This window comes from Macaca mulatta, chromosome 1, assembly GCF_049350105.2.
Source record: "Macaca mulatta isolate MMU2019108-1 chromosome 1, T2T-MMU8v2.0, whole genome shotgun sequence".
Classification (NCBI taxonomy): domain Eukaryota; kingdom Metazoa; phylum Chordata; class Mammalia; order Primates; family Cercopithecidae; genus Macaca; species Macaca mulatta.
The window spans coordinates 211,874,173-211,895,414 of record NC_133406.1 but is presented as its reverse complement, the minus strand read 5'-3'; the positions used below and the strand labels follow the sequence as shown (position 1 = coordinate 211,895,414).

The 21,242-nt window shown below is 40.7% G+C and overlaps 1 protein-coding gene across 50 annotated transcripts in view; it reads left to right on the top strand.

The window, feature by feature from the left end:
• Positions 1-21,242, top strand: part of EPB41 (erythrocyte membrane protein band 4.1) — a 278,208-nt gene that overhangs the window by 150,326 nt on the left and 106,640 nt on the right. For all 50 annotated transcript variants that reach the window (XM_077965593.1, XM_077965637.1, XM_077965626.1 and 47 more), the window contains one exon: positions 16,246-16,288. In XM_077965593.1, coding sequence (XP_077821719.1) covers positions 16,246-16,288 — 43 coding nt within the window. The remainder of the gene's footprint in view (positions 1-16,245; positions 16,289-21,242) is intronic.

The window sequence follows — 21,242 nt, the reverse complement described above, 5'->3', positions numbered from 1 at the left end:
CTCTGAAATTGAGGCAATAATTAATAGCCTACCAACCAAAAAAAGTCCAGGACCAGATGGATTCACAGCTGAATTCTACCAGAGGTACAAGGAGGAGTTGGTACCATTCCTTCTGAAACTATTCCAATCAATAGAAAAAGAGGGAATCCTCCCTAACTCATTTTATGAGGCCAACATCATCCTGATACCAAAGCCTGGCAGAGACACAACAAAAAAAGAGAATTTTAGACCAATATCCCTGATGAACATCGATGCAAAAATCCTCAATGGCAAACCGGATTCAGCAACACATCAAAAAGCTTATCCACCATGATCAAGTGGGCTTCATCCCTGGGATGCAAGGCTGGTTCAACATTCGCAAATCAATAAACATAATCCAGCATATAAACAGAACCAAAGACAAGAACCACATGATTATCTCAATAGATGCAGAAAAGGCTTTTGACAAAATTCAACAGCCCTTCATGCTAAAAATGCTCAATAAATTCGGTATTGATGGAACGTACCTCAAAATAATAACAGCTATTTATGACAAACCCACAGCCAATATCATACTGAATGGGCAAAAACTGGAAAAATTCCCTCTGAAAACTGGCACAAGACAGGGATGCCCTCTCTCACCACTCCTATTCAACATAGTGTTGGAAGTTCTGGCTAGGGCAATTAGGCAAGAGAAAGAAATCAAGGGTATTCAGTTAGGAAAAGAAGAAGTCAAACTGTCCCTGTTTGCAGATGACATGATTGTATATTTAGAAAACCCCATTGTCTCAGCCCAAAATCTCCTTAAGCTGATAAGCAACTTCAGCAAAGTCTCAGGATACAAAATTAATGTGCAAAAATCACAAGCATTCTTATACACCAGTAACAGACAAACAGAGAGCCAAATCAGGAATGAACTTCCATTCACAATTGCTTCAAAGAGAATAAAATACCTAGGAATCCAACTTACAAGGGATGTAAAGGACCTCTTCAAGGAGAACTACAAACCACTGCTCAGTGAAATCAAAGAGGACACAAACAAATGGAAGAACATACCATGCTCATGGATAGGAAGAATCAATATCATGAAAATGGCCATACTGCCCAAGGTAATTTATAGATTCAATGCCATCCCCATCAAGCTACCAATGAGTTTCTTCACAGAATTGGAAAAAACTGCTTTAAAGTTCATATGGAACCAAAAAAGAGCCCGCATCTCCAAGACAATCCTAAGTCAAAAGAACAAAGCTGGAGGCATCACGCTACCTGACTTCAAACTATACTACAAGGCTACAGTAACCAAAACAGCATGGTACTGGTACCAAAACAGAGATATAGACCAATGGAACAGAACAGAGTCCTCAGAAATAATACCACACATCTACAGCCATCTGATCTTTGACAAACCTGAGAGAAACAAGAAATGGGGAAAGGATTCCCTATTTAATAAATGGTGCTGGGAAAATTGGCTAGCCATAAGTAGAAAGCTGAAACTGGATCCTTTCCTTAATCCTTATACGAAAATTAATTCAAGATGGATTAGAGACTTAAATGTTAGACCTAATACCATAAAAATCCTAGAGGAAAACCTAGGTAGTACGATTCAGGACATAGGCATGGGCAAAGACTTCATGTCTAAAACACCAAAAGCAACGGCAGCAAAAGCCAAAATTGACAAATGGGATCTCATTAAACTAAAGAGCTTCTGCACAGCAAAAGAAACTACCATCAGAGTGAACAGGCAACCTACAGAATGGGAGAAAATTTTTGCAATCTACTCATCTGACAAAGGGCTAATATCCAGAACCTACAAAGAACTCAAACAAATTTACAAGAAAAAAACAAACAACCCCATCAAAAAGTGGGCAAAGGATATGAACAGACATTTCTCAAAAGAAGACATTCATACAGCCAACAGACACATGAAAAAATGCTCATCATCACTGGCCATCAGAGAAATGCAAATCAAAACCACAATGAGATACCATCTCACACCAGTTAGAATGGCGATCATTAAAAAGTCAGGAAACAACAGATGCTGGAGAGGATGTGGAGAAATAGGAACACTTTTACACTGTTGGTGGGATTGTAAACTAGTTCAACCATTATGGAAAACAGTATGGCGATTCCTCAAGGATCTAGAACTAGATGTACCATATGACCCAGCCATCCCATTACTGGGTATATACCCAAAGGATTATAAATTATGCTGCTATAAAGACACATGCACACGTATGTTTATTGCAGCACTATTCACAATAGCAAAGACTTGGAATCAACCCAAATGTCCATCAGTGACAGATTGGATTAAGAAAATGTGGTACATATACACCATGGAATACTATGCAGCCATAAAAAAGGATGAGTTTGTGTCCTTTGTAGGGACATGGATGCAGCTGGAAACCATCATTCTTAGCAAACTATCACAAGAACAGAAAACCAAACACCGCATGTTCTCACTCATAGGTGGGAACTGAACAATGAGATCACTTGGACTCAGGAAGGGGAACATCACACACGGGGCCTATCATGGGGAGGGGGGAGGGGGGAGGGATTGCATTGGGAGTTATACCTGATGTAAATGATGAGTTGATGGGTGCAGCACACCAACATGGCACAAGTATACATATGTAACAAACCTGCACGTTATGCACATGTACCCTACAACTTAAAGTATAATAATAATGAATAAATTTAAAAAAAAAAAAAGAGTAAAAAAAAAAAAAATTCTAGCCTTAATTGAAACCACTATTTCCCATTAGTAGGGGAACATTGAAGTTAATTTAAAAACAAAACAATGCCCTCAAAACTACAGTGAAAAACTTTCTACAACTGTGAGCTAGAAAATTCTTCCATGAATTGGCCGGGTGCCTTGGCTCACGCCTGTAATCCCAGCACTTTGGGAGGCAAGGTGGGCGGATCACGAGGTCAGGAGATTGAGACCATGCTGGCTAACCCGGTGAAACCCCGTCTCTACTAAAAATACAAAAAGTTAGCCGGGCGTGGTGGCGGGAGCGGTGGCGGGCGCCTGTAGTCCCAGCTACAGAGTCCCAGCTCGAGAGGCTGAGGCAGGAGAATGGCATGAGCCCGGGAGGTGGAACTTGCAGTGAGCCGAGATCGCGCCACTGCACTCCAGCCTGGGCGACGGAGCGAGACTCCGTCTCAAAAAAAAAAAAAAAGAAAAAGAAAATTCTCCCATGAATCAAGGGAAATACTCTGAAAAGTGTTTCCTGTAAGCTCAGCGAGATAATTTTGATTCCCAGAAATTGAATAGTTACATTGTGGGGGAAAAAACAACCAAAATTGATTTGAGAGTAATTAGCAATCCTTTAATTTGGCATGTAAAGTCACCGAGTACCTACATCTACAAAATATGGCTGGAAATATGTTTTTCTGTGATCCAAGCATACTTACATTTCTAGAAGCTGACTCATCTAAAGCCATTCAGCAGAAGAAATAATTTCTGCTTACAGTTGAGCTTCTAGGGCCCACGTTGGGACAAAAATTTTCAGTTACACTGAAAAATTTTCACCATTGTGGGGATTTATATTCTGTCCTGTCACCAAGTTTATTTTCTTTATAGTGGTTTTCACTTTTTTTTTTTTTTTTGAGACAGGGTCTCACTCTGTTGCCTGTGCTAGAGTGCAGTGGTGTGATCTTGCTCACTGCAGTCTCTGCTTTCCACGCTCAAGCGATCCTCCCACTTCCGTCTTCCGAGTAGCTGGGACCACAGGCATGCACCACCATGCTTAGCCAATTTTTAAATTTTTATATTTTGTAGAGACAGGGCCTCACTATGTTGCTCAGGCTGGTCTTGAACTCCTGGGCTCAAGCAATCCTCTTGCCTCAGCCTCCCAAAGGTGCTAAATTACAGGCATGGCCCACTGTGCCTTGCCACTATTGTAATTAGTTTTTGTTTGTTTGAGACGGAGCTTCACTCTTGTCACCCAGGCTAGAGTGCAATGGCTTGATCTGTGCTCACTGAAATCTCCACCTCCTGGGCTCAAGCGATTCTCCTGCTTCAGCCTCCCAAGTAGCTGGGATTACAGGCATGCACCACCACGCCTGGCTAATTTTTTGTATTTTTAGTAGAGATGGGGTTTCACCATGTTGGCCAGGCTGGTCTTGAACTCCTGACCTCAGGCGATTTGCCTGCCTTGGCCCCCCAAAGTGCTGGGATTACAGGCGTGAGTCACTGCACCCGACCGTAATTAGTTTTTAAAGAGCAAATGTCAAATTGCTTTATTTATGTTCACTTACATATTTAGGTGTAAAGTGTTGTTAAACGTGCTTAATATAAAAGCTTAATAACAAAGTACAAACCTAGCTGTGTCAAAAAAGTGCATTATTGTCCCTGGCAAGTATTTTTGGAAAAGAAAAGTTGATACCTCTGAATCATAATCTGGCTTCAACTTCCCTGATAGTTTATAAGAGCCCCTACTTGGGAAGTCAATGGGCAAGCGAATCCTGGGAAATAAGGCCTTATCATAGTCAGGGCATCGGCAGGTCTGTATGGACCAGGTTCTTATAGGACATCCAGCGGGAACATCATCAAAGGGAATGGGCTACTCTATATTTTATGCTTCTAAGTTTATTATGGTCAACCTCCAGCTCAGAAGTAAGTCAAAACAGTTTATTTTTTTTTATTTTTTTTATTTTTTAATTAAAACAAGAGTCCTTAGCTGATCTCAGAAGCAGAGCATGGAAGGGAAAGTAAGAACTTCATTAGCACATGGCCTGGGTAAATCTTGTACAAAAATGAATCTGGGGAAGATTTACCTTAGGATTGTCAAGTTAAAGGGTCAGTACAGTAGCAAAAACACCTTAGTGATGGCAGGCCTTCCTTAATATGCTGTCTCTTGGCTGGGTGCGGTGGCTCATGCCTGTAATCCCAGCACTTTGGGAGGCTGAACTGGGTGGATCACCTGAGTTCACGACCATCCTGGCCAACATTGTGAAACCCCATTTCTATTGAAAATACAAAAATTAGCCAGGCATGGTGGCACAATCCTGTAATCCCACCTACTCGGGAGGCTGAGGCATGAGAATCACTTGAACCCAGGAGGCAGAGGTTGCAGGGAGCCAAGGTCATGCCTTTGCACTCCAGCTGGGGCAACAGAGTGAGACCCTGTCTCAGAAATAAATAAATAATGCTGTCTCTTAAGTCACAGTTGTCTCTTAAGTCACAGTTGTCTAGTCTGGATGGGTATCACGGTCTGTTTTGTACACAGCTGTCCCGGGTATCTCCCATCACTATCATCCTGCAGATGTGCTTTGCCTCTTTCCTATGATGTTATTCCTGTTTCCTTTATCCTTGCTTTTCCTTGTGTTTTGATAGAGTGCTACTCCTCAGAAATGGTACATGGGATGCAATCGTTTTTGAGAAATTACATGTCTGAAAAGATGGCTTTATTCTGCCTTCACATTTGATTGTGAATTTTGTTGGGTATAGGATTTCAGGCTTGAAGTTATTTGCCTTCAGAATTTTGAAGGCATTGCTTCATTGTCTTCTAGTTTCCAGTGTTGCTCTTGAAAGGGCCAGAGCCATTTTGATTTTTGATCTTTTATATGACTTTTGTTCCTCTCCCTCCTCCTTTACACAATCAAGTGAGTATGATCTTTTCTTTTTTCTTGTCCTTATGAAGTTGAGAGTTCACAATTATATATCTTGGTGTGGGTTGATTTTCATCTATTATTCTGGGCCCACATCTATTTTTTACCAGACTGATTTCCTAAAGAATGTTATTTAGCATATTGCCTGGCTGTGATGTGGTAGGCCTTCAACAAATGTTTATTGAAAAAGTGAGACACATTGTTACACTTGAGAGAATAGCTTTGCCACATACTAGTTGCAAGTTAGGTAAGTTACTTGTCCTGTTTTCCCATTGGTAAAATGGGAATGATAATGAGATAATCTATATGAAAGCATGTAGAATCATGCCTGACATATAGTAAGCATTCAATAAAAATAAGGTATTATCATTATTATTATGATAGTATTATTGGCTGGGCATGGTAGCTCATACCTGTAATCCCAGCACTTTGGGATGTAGAGGCAGGCGGATCACTTGAGCCCAGGAGTTCGAGACTAGTAAAACCCTGTCTCTACCAAAACTGAAAAAATTAACTGAGTGTGGTGGTGCATACCTCTAGTCCCAGCTACTCGGTAGGTTGAGGTGGGAGGATAACCTGAGCCTGGAAAGTCGAGGCTGCAGTGAGCCATGAGTGCACCACTGCACTTGCCTGGGTGATAGGGATAAGACCCTATCTCCCAAAAAAAAAAAAAAAAGATACTATTATTGTTTTAAAATGAAATTACCAATTAATCAAGGCCTTGGCTTTAAAAGAAAAGATTTGTGTGTTGTAATCTAGAGATGCATTCTGGAGCATCCTTCGGGTTGAATATTCTACCTGTTATTTTCTTAGGATGTACAAAAGAACAGTGTATCTTTTACTTAAAATTGATTGTATTTAGCAAGAGTATATGGCTTTATTTTATCTATTAGAAAAAAATAAAATCACCACAAATTTAGTTAAAGATCTAATTGGCTTTTATTTGTGATTCAAGTATTAGGCAGCCTCCATTCTACAAAATAGAATGAGGGCTCCCAATAAGCAATGGCAGAACAGTGGGTTTTGTAAGGTAGGAATAAGGAAACCATATAATAGGAAAAAGCTGATTAGTTTATGTCGTTACTTTTCTTCTAAATGCTAAAGCAGAGAGGACTTCCTTGTTAAACTGACTCAGGTAGACTGGAATCTCCTGTTTTCAGGAAAAACTGGTCTGTTTAGCATCTACCCACTTCCTTTAGGTTTCAGTTTGATTATGTGGTATTTAGTGTGAGTGACTCCATTTTGGTTTGGCCTGATCTGTTGGAGCCAGTGAAGAAGCTTAGACCAAAACAATGGCCTTCCATAATTTTTGTTTAACACTATCATTCCATGTATATGTACTGTCAAGCCAAATTTCTAGATAAGACCCTCTCTACAAGTACACAGATACTTGTGAAATGATTGAATCCATAAAGTTCATAGTAAATCATGGTCATCTAAGTTGTTCTGCCATTCTGAAAATACAGAAGGTAATAGAGCTATATAGGCTTTTGGGGCTCACCCTCCCATTTTACAGATGAGGAAACTGAAGCACATAAAGGCAGAGTGACATCCTCTAGTTGCATAGTCAGTTTACTCCTGTAGCTCTTTGCCTGCTGCCCCTTCCTAAGTTATTTTCTTATTTAGCTTTTTACTCCTTTCCTTGATTTTACATTTCACCTGTAGTTTTTTTGTTTCCTCTATAGAATTAGTTTATGTTGTAGAAAAAAATGTGAGCCATAATACAATGAGAGAGAACTGTTTTCTTTCCATTCTCTGGTGTCTTTTTGTGTATGTAAAGATTTGTCCTTTGTAAATGTAACTTCTGTCATTAACAGCTTTGTGCTTTGTTTGTAGACAATTGAGTACATTTAGCAGGGAGGAAAGTTTTCCCTCATATGGAGTGGCTTGCTTGTTCACTTTTCCTACTCACTGCATGATAATGGGCCTATTGCTAGGGTCTGGCAAGATAAGTGGAAATGCAGTAAGAAGCAAACCTCTTTTTTTTTTCAGGCTGGAGTGCAGTGGTGCCATCTTGGCTCACGGCAACCTCCACCTACTAGATTCCAGTGATTCTCATGCCTCAGCCTCCCACATAGCTGGGATTACAGGCACGCACCACCACACCCAGCTAATTTTGGTATTTTTAGTAGAGATGGGGTTTCACCGTGTTAGTCAGACTGGTCTTGAACTCCTGACCTCAGGTGATCCACCTGCCTCGGCCTCGCAAAGAGCTGGGATTACAGGCATGAGCCACTGCGCCCAGCCCAGAAGCAAACTTCTATAGCTCCGTGAGAGATTTGTTGCCACTATGAATCAAAATTGTCAGTTAAATAGTTGCTTCCTACATTTTATTCCTGCTTAGAATTATTTACTAATGAATCAAGGACTTTTTCCTTGGGAGAAAAGTCACTTACATTAATTCCCCCTCCCTCCAAATTTCATCTGTAAGCAGAAAACTTGTGCTCTTCTGGTCAATAATGAGAATTTTAAATTAGGACTACATTCAATTCAATAGTATGTAGTCATTGTCTTTTTCCATCCATTTTCTGTGTCGATGAATTTTCTTACCTTTAGAGTCAGATAATCAGCTCTGAAAAGATCGTCAGTCAAACCAGAAGTCTTTTGCTCACCTTCACGGGCAAAGAGCAACCACAGGAGTGACTATTAAATCAAGAGTATGAGTAATTTAGTTTATAGTCATCTGAAAGGATTGATTGTTTCTCATTGATTCATGACTGGCCTTGAAGGCAAGTGGCAGTCACGGTTGTGTCTTTATTTTCTGGCAAATTAGAAAGATGAAGGGGAATTTTATAAATATACTTTCAGAGTAGGGAGGCTGCATTTGTGATCTTGTCTTTTGCTACAGAGATTTGGGTCAACACCTCTAGGTAATTTAAATGTAGTTTTTTGTCTATTATTATTATTTGTGTGTTAGCTTAGTATTTAAAGAATGAGACCTAGAATTACCTGTGCTCTAGAGTTTCTATAACATATCTTGGAGCAGTGATTTGAAGTCAACATCCTAACAGCAGCATAAATAATGGTTATTCCTTGAGTTAAGACAGGTAGACTTCTGGAGCTGTAGAAAAGTCTTTTACCTCAAAAGACAAGGATTTGTATAAATCTCTTATGTGTATGTGTGGGGGTTTTAGGACCTCCATGTAAGGGTAGCTGATGACTAACTCAGGGAATGGAGTTCTTTTTTTAAAACATTAGGACCTAAGGTTGTAAATGCTGCAAAAGATATGAAAGGCTCCTGTGTTAGTCTGTTCTTGCACTGTATAAAGAAATGCCTGACTAGGTAATTTACAAAGAAAAAAGGTTTAATTGGCTCATGGTTTTGCAGGCTGTACAGGAAGCATGGTGGCATCAGTTTCTGGAGAGGCCTTAGGAAACTTAGAATCATGGCAGAAGACTAAGGGGAAGCTGGCACGTCTTACGTGGCCAGAGCAGGAGGAAGAGGGGGTGGGATGCTACATACTTTGAAACAACCAGATCTTGTGAGAACTCTTATCACGAGAACAACACCAAAGGGGGAAATCTGCCCCCATGATCCAGTCATCTCCCACCAGGCACCACCTCCAACACTGGGGATTACAATTTGACATGAGATTTGGGTGGGGATATACATCCAAACTATATCTGCTCCTATTCAGTTTACCTCTTTAAACGCCATCTCTCTAGTTGAAACTTTATTAATCTCTCCTGGTTTACTTCAGTAGCATCATTCATCTATTCTTTGTTCATTCATTCATAAACATTTATTGTTCAGATAGTATCTGCCTTGTGCTGGGCAGAGCTATAAAAGACAGTCTCTTTCCTCATGGAGCTCCCAAACTGACTAGGCAATAGCAGTAAGATGGACACCCACATAGATAGGGAGTCAGAAGCGGTTTTCTGGAGAAGGTAATAACAGATATGAATTATAAGAGACAGTCAGGAATCTTGCAGATGAAGAAATAGGGAGAGAGTATTTCAAGTAGAAGAAACCACTTGCGAGAAGGTGTTTTGAAAGAAGAACCCGGCCGGGCGCGGTGGCTCAAGCCTGTAATCCCAGCACTTTGGGAGGCCGAGACGGGCGGATCACAAGGTCAGGAGATCGAGACCATCCTGGCTAATCCGGTGAAACCCCGTCTCTACTAAAAAATACAAAAAACTAGCCGGGCGAGGTGGCGGGCGCCTGTAGTCCCAGCTACTCCGGAGGCTGAGGCAGGAGAATGGCGTGAACCCGGGAGGCGGAGCTTGCAGTGAGCTGAGATCTGGCCACTGCACTCCAGCCTGGGCGACAGAGTGAGACTCCGTCTCAAAAAAAAAAAAACCCATGGGAGACAGGTAATACTTCAGTTGAATGAATGAATATCTGTATCAGGATATTGCCGCTCTTCATCTCTATATTATTTGGAAACTTGTTTTTTAAGCCAGAGAAGGAATGTAATTCTTTTTAATGCACAAGCTTAAATTCTGCTTAAAATGTTAGTATATTTAAATCTTGAGATATGATTGATAAAATGAACTCTTCAAAAAGAATCTATGCCACTGAAAATATTCAGATAGAACTAGATTATTCAGAATTGCTATTTTAGGGGACATCTGAAGATCCTGCTTTTTTTCTATAACTCTAACCCTTTCTTCCATGCTGTAACCATACTCTTTGAGAAATTGGTTTACATATAGTATTCTCTATTTCCTTACTGTATATTAGTTTAACATAACACAAGAAAGGTGTAAATCATACATATATATCCCAAATAATTTTTTTTTTTTTTTTTTTGAGATGGAGTCTTGCTCTGTCGCCCAGCCTAGAATGCAGTGGCTCGATCTTGGCTCACTGCAAGCTCTGCCTCCCGGGTTCACGCTATTCTCCTGCCTCAGCCTCCCGAGTAGCTGGGACTACAGGCGCCCACCACCACACCCGGCTAATTTTTTGTGTTTTTAGTAGAGACGGGGTTTCACCGTGTTAGCCATGATGGTCTTGATCTGACCTCGTGATCCGCCCGCCTCGACTTCCCAAAGTGCTGGGATTACAGGTGTGAGCCATTGCGCCTGGCCAGAGAATTTTTAAAAAGTGAACACATCTTTGTAAACGCCCCCAGGATAAGAAAAATGAACATTACTAGAACTCTAAAATCCCCTATTGTGTCCCTTCTAGTCACTACCTCCAACCCTTTATCTGTTGTTACTTGTCCCCACTCCCCGTCAAAAGTAACTTCTTCCTCCTGCCTGGGAGACATAGTGAAACTCTGTCTCTACAAATACAGAAAAATTAGCCAAGTGTGGTGGTGAGCACCTGTAGTCCCAGCTACTCAGGAGGCAGAGGTGGATTGCTTGAGCCGGAGAGGTGGAGGTTGCAGTGAGCCGAGATTGTGCCACTGCACTCCAGCCTGGGTAACAGAGTGAGACCCTATCACAAAATTAAAAAAAAAAAAAAAAAAAGTTACTTCATCCTGATGTCTAGCACCATCAATCACTTTTGCCTGTTTTTATACTTTGCATAAAAAAATCATACAGTGTCTTCTCTTAGGTCAGGTTTCTTTTTCATTCATTATGATGTTTTTGAGATTCATTCATGCTGTTTTAAATAGCAATAGTTCATTCTCATTACTGTATAATTTTTTTTTTTTTGAGACAGGGTCTCACTGTGTTGTCCAGGCTGGAGTGCAGTGGTACAATCTTGACTCACTGCAACCTCCACCTCCCTGGCTCAAGCGATCCTCCTGCTTCAGCCTCTTGGCCTCATTACTGTGTAATATAATATTTCATTGTTTGACTACACCACACTTTATGTACTCTACTACTGATAGACATTTGGCTTGTTTACAGTTTGGGGCTTTTATGAATACTTCTGCTAGGAACATTCTTACAGGTGCCTTTTGGTATACATCTCACCGTATCCGTTTCTGTTGGACATGTTCCTAGGTGTGAGACTGACGGATTTTAGAGAAGGCATATGTTCAGCTTTAGTGATACTATCAAACAGTTTTCTGTAGTGGTTTTACCAGTTTACACTCTCACGAGTAATGAGCGAAAGTTTCAGCTGTGCCATGTTCTCATCTGCACTTGATATAACTCATTGTATTTTGATTTCTGCCCTTATTGCTCTGTTGAAACTGCTCTTACCAAGATAAATCTGACATTTTTTATCCTCATGTTACTTGTCCGTTTTGCAGTATTGATAATCTTAATTACTCCCTCGTTGAAACTTCCTATTCCTTTAGATACTGTGATACCAGCCTTTCCTGTCTTTCTCCTACCACTGTAGTCTCTTCTCCTCAATTTACCTCTCAGCTCTTTGTTCTCTCTCTATCACTTAAATGCAAGGGTTCCCCAAGTGTTCCCCTTTATTTTCACTCTAATACATACTCCTTGGGTGATTTTTAAATCTTCTTTAATGGGTTCATCTACCACCTACATGAGGAAGGTGTCCAAATGTATATCTGGCCCAAATTTCTTTTCTGAGTGCCAGACCTGCTTATACAGCTTTCTGTTGAAATATTCCACTTGGATTTCCAAAGATACTTTAAACATATACCTATTTAAATTATTCTACAATTTATTCATTCAGCTGTTTGATGTACATGTAGGTTGTTTCTTGTTGTTGCTATTTTTTCTCCTTTATAACATTTGTTCATTTTCCTTTATTTCCTGTTTTAGTGAATAGTGCTACATCCACCCAGTTGCCCAAGCCAGCAACTTGAGAATTATTCTTTACGACTATACCTTACCAACCCTCATCATGAGCCCACCCTTCCCCTACATCCCATTTACTTAGTCACAAATCCTAATGGCTTTAACTCCTAATTTTTTTTCCTCTGTCCCATAGACTTTATCCCATGAGACCCTTTTGATTATCAATATCAGTACCATTTATTGAATACTGGCTATGCGCTTTTAGTATACATCAAATAATTTAACCCACAATAACTCTGTGAGGATGATTTTTTTTTTTTTTTTTTTTTTTTTTTTTGAGACGGAGTCTCGCTGCGTCGCCCAGGCTGGAGTGCAGTGGCCGGATCTCAGCTCACTGCAAGCTCCGCCTCCCGGGTTCCCGCCATTCTCCTGCCTCAGCCTCCCGCGTAGCTGGGACTACAGGCGCCCGCCACCACGCCCGGCTAATTTTTTGTATTTTTTAGTAGAGACGGGGTTTCACTGGGTTAGCCAGGATGGTCTCGATCTCCTGACCTCATGATCTGCCTGTCTCGGCCTCCCAAAGTGCTGGGATTACAGGCTTGAGCCACCGCGCCTGGCGGATGATAGTTTTATCCCAATTTTACATATGAGAAAATTGAGGCTCAGAAACACTGTCTTATATAAGGTTACACAGCTGCTAAATGGTAGAGAGGGTGAGGCAGGATTGGAATTCAAGACTGTGTGACTTCAAAGCCTGTACCCTTAACCATTATCCTCTGCTGGACCACAGTTATCACTCTGAACAACAGCGTCTTTTTTGGTCCCCCTGGCTACAATCATGCTTTCTCTAATTGATGTCACTCCTTTATTTTAAATCCTTCTATGACTCCTGCTTGCTAAGAACTTGATAAAGTCTAAGTTCTTAGCATGGAATAATCTCCCTCCATGTCTGGTCCTTACTGTTCTTTTCAGTTTTACCTCTCTCCTCTTTGCCTCTATGCTCCAGCTATGCTGAACCACATGCAACAACTCAGGTGTATTGCAGTCACTTTTATACTTTTGTGCCTTTCTAATTACTTCCTTTTCTTCCTTGCCTGGCTAACTCATTTGTCCTTCAAGACTCCATTTAGATCCCCCAGACATTCTATTAAGAAACATTTCCTAACTGACTCTTAAACCATTTTGGTGCATGTCCTCTGTGCTCTCAGAATACCCTGTACTCTAGCATAGCACTAGCACATATTTTTATCATTGTAATTATCACACCTCGAATAAACTGATTGTTCTCTTTTTGCCTCCTGATTAGAATGACAGCTCCCTGAGGACCAGTGCTAGTTTTTAATCTTTCTTTGTTTCTTTTTTTTTTTTGTAACCACAGTGCCTAGCACATGGAAGCATTCCTCAAATATTTGTTGGCTAACTAAAATGCTAGGAATTCAACAATGTAAATTGAGCATAAAAGTACCTGTTCTTGTACACATGATTTTTATTATCTCCAGAAGATTTTGTTTTTTATTTTGATTTGGAGGTGTAGATAATTGAAGCAATAACAATTTATTCTACATAGTAGCTTATACCCTGCAGTCTTTATATGACTGACACAAAACTGGATTTGCCTTCCCTATGTCGAGTTAGTAGAAATTCTAGCACAGACTCAGAATGGCTCATAGAATCCCTGGAAGGAACTTGGCAGCTTCAGCTTACCTAGGGAGATTCTCTTAAAATAATGGAAAACATGGAGTCCTCTATGGTAGAAATATCTACTCCAAAGTGGTAAAAAGTGGTAGTAGTTCTGGATTGCGTGGTGTAAACCAAGGTTCTCAGAGGTTTCATGAAACTCAGTTGATGCTTTTAAAGTCTTCCTTTGCCTTTGAAAATACAGCAACTTTTTTTAAAACTTTCTTTAGTCTAAATGAAAGACTAAGGAGAAAACACCCAGGTCACCCCTTTCTGACAGGGCTTAAACAAGTATGTGCTTATTTTTATACTTTAGAACAATTTAATACTATGTAGCATTTATTTATGTATATTAATTTTCTGGTTTAATTGTGGTGGGAGTGTAAAAGAAAACTAGTCCTCTTACGTTTATTGTCTGTTGTAATGATTATATAATAGTCAAAGTAGTATATAATCAATTTAAATATGTGGTGTTCAAGCCCATTCCTTCAATAGGGCAAATGGTATGGTCACCATATGCTCTGCCCTTGTTGGTAGAGGGTGAGGAGGGGGACACCTTTACTCCTTTTTTCTAAATACCGCTATCTCTGGGTGCGGGGGCTGACACCTGTAATCTCAGCACTTTGGGAGGCCGAGGTGGGCAGATCACTTGAGATCAGGAGTTTGAGACCAGCCTGGCCAACATGGTGAAACCCCATCTCTACTAAACATACAAAAAAATAAGCCAGCCATGGTGGTGGTCGCCTGTAATCCCAGCTACTTGGGAGGCTGAGGCAGGAGAATTGCTTGAACCCGGGAGGTGGAGGTTGCAGAGAACCAAGATTGCATCACTAAACTCCAGCCTGGACCACAGAGCGAGATCCTATCTAAATAAATAAATAAAATGCCACTAAAATTCAATTTTAAATCTTTGGACAAGGGAAGGGGGAGGGATTAGGAAGAGGCAAGAAAGGGGCTCCTGAGGTGCTAGTAATGTTATAATTCTTGTATGTTCACATTGATATTTTATTGATCTTTATACTTACATTTTATGTACTTTTTGATATGTATCTTATATTCCACTAAAATGTTTTAAACATTTCTAGAAATTTAGAAATTTCTGTCTTTAAACATTTCTCAGAGGGATCTATGAACAATGTTAATGGTGAGGTTCTTTTCCAGTGCCCTTATTTTGCATGGTCCACCATGGGTTGAGGAGCCCTAGCCTAGTGGTGTGCTGATTCTAAGTAGAGTGGGAGAACAGTGAAGGACAACATTGGCGTGGGCAAGAGTAGTTCGGGAAAACAAAATATTTATTCATTCAGTAAACTGGGCACAAGCCATGTACTGAATACTGTGCTGATACAGAAAACTGGCCAGGCACAGTGGCTCATGCCTATAATCCCAGCACTTCGGGAGGCCGAGCCGGCCGGATCACCTGAGGTCAGGAGTTGGAGACCAGCCTGACCAACATGGTGAAACCCCATCTCTACTTAAAATACAAAAATTATCTGGGCATGGTGGCACGCACCTGTAATCCCAGTTACTCGGGAGGTGGAGGCAGGAGAATCACTTGAACCAGGGAGGCGGAGGTTGCAGTGGGCTGAGATCGAGATTGTACCATTGCACTCCAGCCTGGGTGACAAGAGTGAAACTCTGACTCAAAAAAAAAGAAAAAAAAAAGAGTTTGAGACCAGCCTGGCCAACATGTTTGGCAAAACCCCATCTCTACTAAAAATACAAAAATTAGCCAGGTGTGGTGGCGAGGGCCTGTAATCCCAGCTACGTGGGAGGCTGAGTCAGGAGAATTGCTTGAATCTGCGAGGCGGAGGTTGCAGTGAGCTGAGATTGTGCCAGTGCACTCTAGCTAGGGCGACAGAGCAAGACTCCTTCTTAAAAAAAGAAAAGAAAAAACTTGAAGGTGACCAAAGGTCAGGGTTGGAGAAGAAAATAAAATGTGGATGCTGTCAATTAATTCTGGTTGTAGCTATCTACTAGTCTTTATAGAATAATATAAATAACCAAAGCTTACTTAGCTTTTGCTGTTTACTAATGTATTTATATGTATTAACTCATTGTATCTTCACAGTAACACTATGAAGTAGGCAGTACTACCAATATCTCATTTTATAGATGAGGAAACTGAGGTACAGATTTCCTAAAGTCACTCAGCCAGGAAGTAGTGGAGCTAATATTCAGCCCAAATGTCGGGGTCCCTTTTTGTCTGATCAAAATCACTATGCTTTGTGAAATTAATGCAAAGACTATCAAAGGAAATGCAGGTTGATCTGGAGGCACTATCTGAAGACAGTCAGTGATCCAGCTTCCAGTACCCTGTTGTTTATGTGTTTTGGAGCTCTGTGTGAATGCCTTTTCTCCTTTTTACAGACGTGGCTGGATTCCGCCAAAGAAATAAAAAAGCAGGTTCGTGGTAAGTGGATATAGCTCTTTTTATAGTTCTTTCTTTCTTTTAGTAGGTCAGAGGATTTCCAACCATTTCTGGCTGTGAGTCAGTCACTTTAGAATCCTGACTACTGCAGATTGCTTTGAAATCGAGATAAAGCCTTCTCCTGGAAGGAGGAGATTCCATAATAGAAAAATATAGCAGAGGTGGATACTGTTGAGATGTAGGTCAGATTTTGTTGATTTTTTTTTACAACTGGGCAAAGTTGGGGAAGATAGGAAGGGTTGAGAGTAACAGAAGGTGGAAAAGAACAAAGATGAGAAAAGAAAAAGGATATGGGAGTCAGTTCTCAAAATGGTAGTGACTGAAACTGCAGTTGCCTTCTAGGAGTTTGCTGCCGTGTCCTATTCCTTTTAAATTGTTCTGAACTATTGCATTATAAATTTTATGTTTTCCTCTTTATGGTTGTTTTCATCCCTTTTAACAGTCCTCTTCTAAACTGTAGTATAAAGGACTGTGGAAGAAAAAAAGAATGGAAGGACAAGAATTGCTTGCCACTGACCCTTCTGTTGGCTTTGCTCCTACCTCTAACTCTAATGTATAGTCCCGCTTTACACCCTGATCCGCCTGGTGTCCTGGGATAAATATTTCTGGATTGAAAAAAGTATAGATTAGTATTTTGCAGTCCCAGGCCCAATGGCTAATTAAAACTGCCTGTCCTTTTAGTTTAGTTTTGAAGAAACTTCCAGGAAGTGCAATAGTTGTTATTTATCATGATTAGTAAGTTTTAACACTCACCTGAAAACAAACTTTGCTTTTCATTGGTTTCTTAGAAGAAAACACTTTTGTTATGGTGAAATGTTTTTCTTTAGACCTTGTTTGTAATTGTTTAGTTTTCTTAAGTGAAGAAACAAAATACTCTTTTGGACTGATAACTCTATATTTGCTTTCCACCTATAAAAAGCTTGTTTTAAAATGCAAGTCAGAGCAAACAAATGTTCAGAATATTTGAGACACCACAAGAAAAATGTAACTCCTTGCTCCTTTCAATGAAAATACTTTTAATATGAAATATTAGGAACATATGATTATACATATGAAGATTCTTCTTTAGGAGAATCTTCTTTAGGAGAAAAAGTTAAGAGTTTATGATGAGTAAAAAAGATTATCAAGTGGATTATCTTCCTGGGTATTTTAAAAAAAAAATCTTGCTAAGAAAAGGAACCTTAATATTTTTCAGTTAAAAAAAATTACACCATCCTGGCCAACATGGTGAAACCCTGTCTCTACTAAAAATACAAAAATTAGCTGGATATGGTGGCACATGGGAGGCTGAGGCAGGAGAGTTGCTTGAACCAGGGAGTCGGAGGCTGCAGTGAGCCGAGATCGTGCCACTGCACTCCAGCCTGGAGACTCCATCTCAAAAAAAAAAAAAATTACGGAATAATAAAAACACTTTCTTCAACATGGGGGAAAAAAACCCAAAAAACAATAACAAAAAAACACCATGTCCCTTACAAAAACTTTAATAGAGAATCAAATTGTAAACATTTTTTTAAGACAAAGGGAAGAATGACATTTATTGCAAAGGTGGGGATTTAAGTTTTTTTTTTGTTTGTTTTGTTTCTGTTTTTTGTTTGTTTGTTTTGAGACGGAGTTTTGCTCTTGTTGCCCAGGCTGGAGTACAGTGGTGTAATTTCGGCTCACTGCAACCTCCACCTCCCAGGTTCAAACGATTCTCCTGCCTCAGCCTCCCAAGTAGCTGGGATTACAGGCATGTGCCACCATGCCCGGCTAATTTTGTATTATTTTTAGTAGAGACAGGGTTTCGCCATGTTGGCCAGGATGGTTTGGAACCCCTGACCTCAGGTGATCCACCCCCCTTGGCCTCCCAAAGTGTTGGGATTACAGGCGTGAGCCACCATGCCCAGCCCTTAAGTGTTTTTTTTTTTTTAATCACGCAGGTAATTTTTTTTTTTTTTTTTTTTTTTTTTTTTTTTTTGAGACAGAGTCTCGCTCTGTCGCCCAGGCTGGAGTGCAGTGGCCGGATCTCAGCTCACTACAAGCTCCGCCTCCCGGGTTCCCGCCATTCTCCTGCCTCAGCCTCCCGAGTAGCTGGGACTACAGGCACCCGCCACCTCGCCCGGCTAGTTTTTCGTATTTTTAGTAGAGACGGGGTTTCACCGTGTTAGCCAGGATGGTCTCGATCTCCTGACCTCGTGATCCGCCCGTCTCGGCCTCCCAAAGTGCTGGGATTACAGGCTTGAGCCACCATGCCCGGCCAATCACGCAGGTAATATATACCCATTGTAAGAAATTTAAACATTATAGGAAATTATCATGAAGAATGTAAGAGTCCTCTAAATCCTGTCCTCTGGATACAATCACTGTTAAACTGATATAATCTGCAATATTTTTTTCTAGGCACATATAAATTTTGCATTTTAAAAACACAAGTATATGGCCGGTTGCGGTAGCTCACGCCTATAATCCCAGCACTTTGGGGGCCAAGGCAGGCAGATCACCTGAGGTCAGGAGTTCAAGAGCAGCTTGGCCAACATGGTGAAACCCCATCTCTACTTAAAATGCAAAAATTAGCTGAGTGTGGTGGCAGGCGCCTCTAATCCCAGCTGCTCGGGAGGCTGAGGCAGGAGAATGGCATGAACCTGGGACGCGGAGCTTGCAGTGAGCCAAGATCGCGCCACTGCACTCCAGCCTGGGCGACCAAGTGAATCTGTCTCAAAAAAAAGAAAAAAAAAATTATTATAGATTCTCAACAATAAAATTTTTTCCGTATTTCAAAAAATACAGAGAATAGAAGAATGACATTTATCTATTGCAGAATTAACATTTTTTATTAAAAATAGAAAGTACAGGTAAGATTTGTCTGTTTTCCTCTCAGTCCCATCTCCTTCTCTCCCTATCCATAGAAATCTATTGTTATGAATTTGAGGTGATACCTTTCAATCCATTATATATATATATTTTTTCATATATCCATACTTACATACCTATAGTATCGCTTTGTTTTTTTTTTTTAATCTCCCTCAGACCCAGCCTTACCCGTTTGGACCTTTTTCTGAGGTTTGTCAATCTGTTCTTCCTCCTAGCTTAATTTTTAGCTTTGATTATTCTCTTGGTTCTGGATAAGAAAGATCACCCTTCCTGGATGGGCGTGGTGGCTCATGCCTGTAATCCCAGCACTTTGGGAGGCCAAGGAGGGTGGATCACGAGGTCAGGAGTTTGAGACCAGCCTGGCAAACATAGTGAAACCCCGTCTCTACTAAAAATACAAAAAATTAACCGGGCGTGGTGGCACATGCCTATAATCCTAGCTACTCAGGAGGCTGAGGCAGGAGAATCACTTGAACCCGGGAGGCGGAGGTTGCAGTGAGCCAAGATGATGCCATTGCACTCCAGCCCGAGAGACAGTGCAAGACTCCATCTCAAAAAAAAAAAAAAGAAAGATCACTCTTCCTGTCTGGAATAGTACAGAGCAAAAGCAAGAAATCCGTATACCTTCCATATATATTGTAAGTTACTGATACGTAATTTCTATAAATTATGTCTTAAAATATAACCCATGTCTTTTCCTTCCTTCTCTTCTTTCCCTGCAGAGGTCACCACTGTCCAGAATTTTGTGTTAATGATTCCTTTGAATTTTTCGAAATGCTTTTTATTATCTATGAATGTATACCTAAAAATATGTTTTGTTTTATCTTTTTGAACATTGTATAAACTAAATTATGTAACAGGTAATCATGTGCATTTTCCTTTCCTTACTCAGAGTAATTTTTGTAATTCCTCCCTGTTGAAAAAGAAAATTTGCCGGGTGCAGTGGCTCACACCTGTAATCCCAGCACTGTGGGAAGCCAAGGCAGGCGGATCACCTGAGGTCAGGAGTTTGAGACCAGCCTGACCAATATGGTGAAACCCCGTCTCTACCAAAAATACAAAATTAGCCAGGTGTGGTGGCATGCGCCTGTAATCCCAGCTACTGAGGCGGCTGAGGGAGGAGAACTGCTTGAACCTGAGAGGTGGAGGTTGCAGTGAGCCGAGATCACACCATTGCACTCCAGCCTGGGCAACAAGAGCAAGACTCCATTTCAAAAAAAGAAAAAAAGAAAAGAAAAAGAAAATTTAACAAGCAATTTTTTTTTTTTTTTTTTTTTTTTTTTTGTGAGACAAAGCCTGGCTCTGTTGCCCCGGCTGGAGTGCCGTGGCTTGATCATGGCTCACTGCAACCTCTACCTCCCAGGCTCAAACCATCCTCCCACCTCAGCCTCTTGAGTAGTTGGGAATACAGGCACGTGCCACCAGGCCTAGCTTTTTTTTTTTTTTTTTTGTAGATACTGGGTTTCACCTTGTTGCCCAGGCTGGTTTCCAACTCATGAGCTCAAGCGATCCACCTGCCTCAGCCTCCCAAAATGCTGGGATTACAAGCGTGAGCCACTGCACCTAGCCAATAATTCTTAATTTTTACTGTGAACGATATGAGTGACATCCTTATTTCTTCTTTTGCATTCCATTTCATGTTTTGAATGCTGACCTTTTTCCACACTAAACTGATTTCACAACAGATCATGATCCACGGTGTAAAAAATACTGATTTAGGAAATGTGCTTGGAAGAAACAATTGCTAGATTATAGGTTATGTTTATTTTCATCTTTACAATAAGATATTGCCAAATTGTTCTCTTTTAAATTGTTTGTGACAGTTTATACATCCCCACCAATATTATGTAGGAGTTCTTGGTTTCCTGTGTCCTTAGAAGGCAGCAATTTTTTTTTTTTTTGAGACAGAGCCTTGCTCTGATGCCAGGCTGGAGTGCAGTGGCATGATCTTGGCTCACTGCAAACTCCACCTCCCAGGTTCAAGTGATTCTCCTGCCTCAGCCTCTTGAGTAGCTGGGAATACAGTCATGCGCCACCATGCCCAGCTAATTTTTGTATTTTTTAGTAGAGACAGGGTTTCACCATG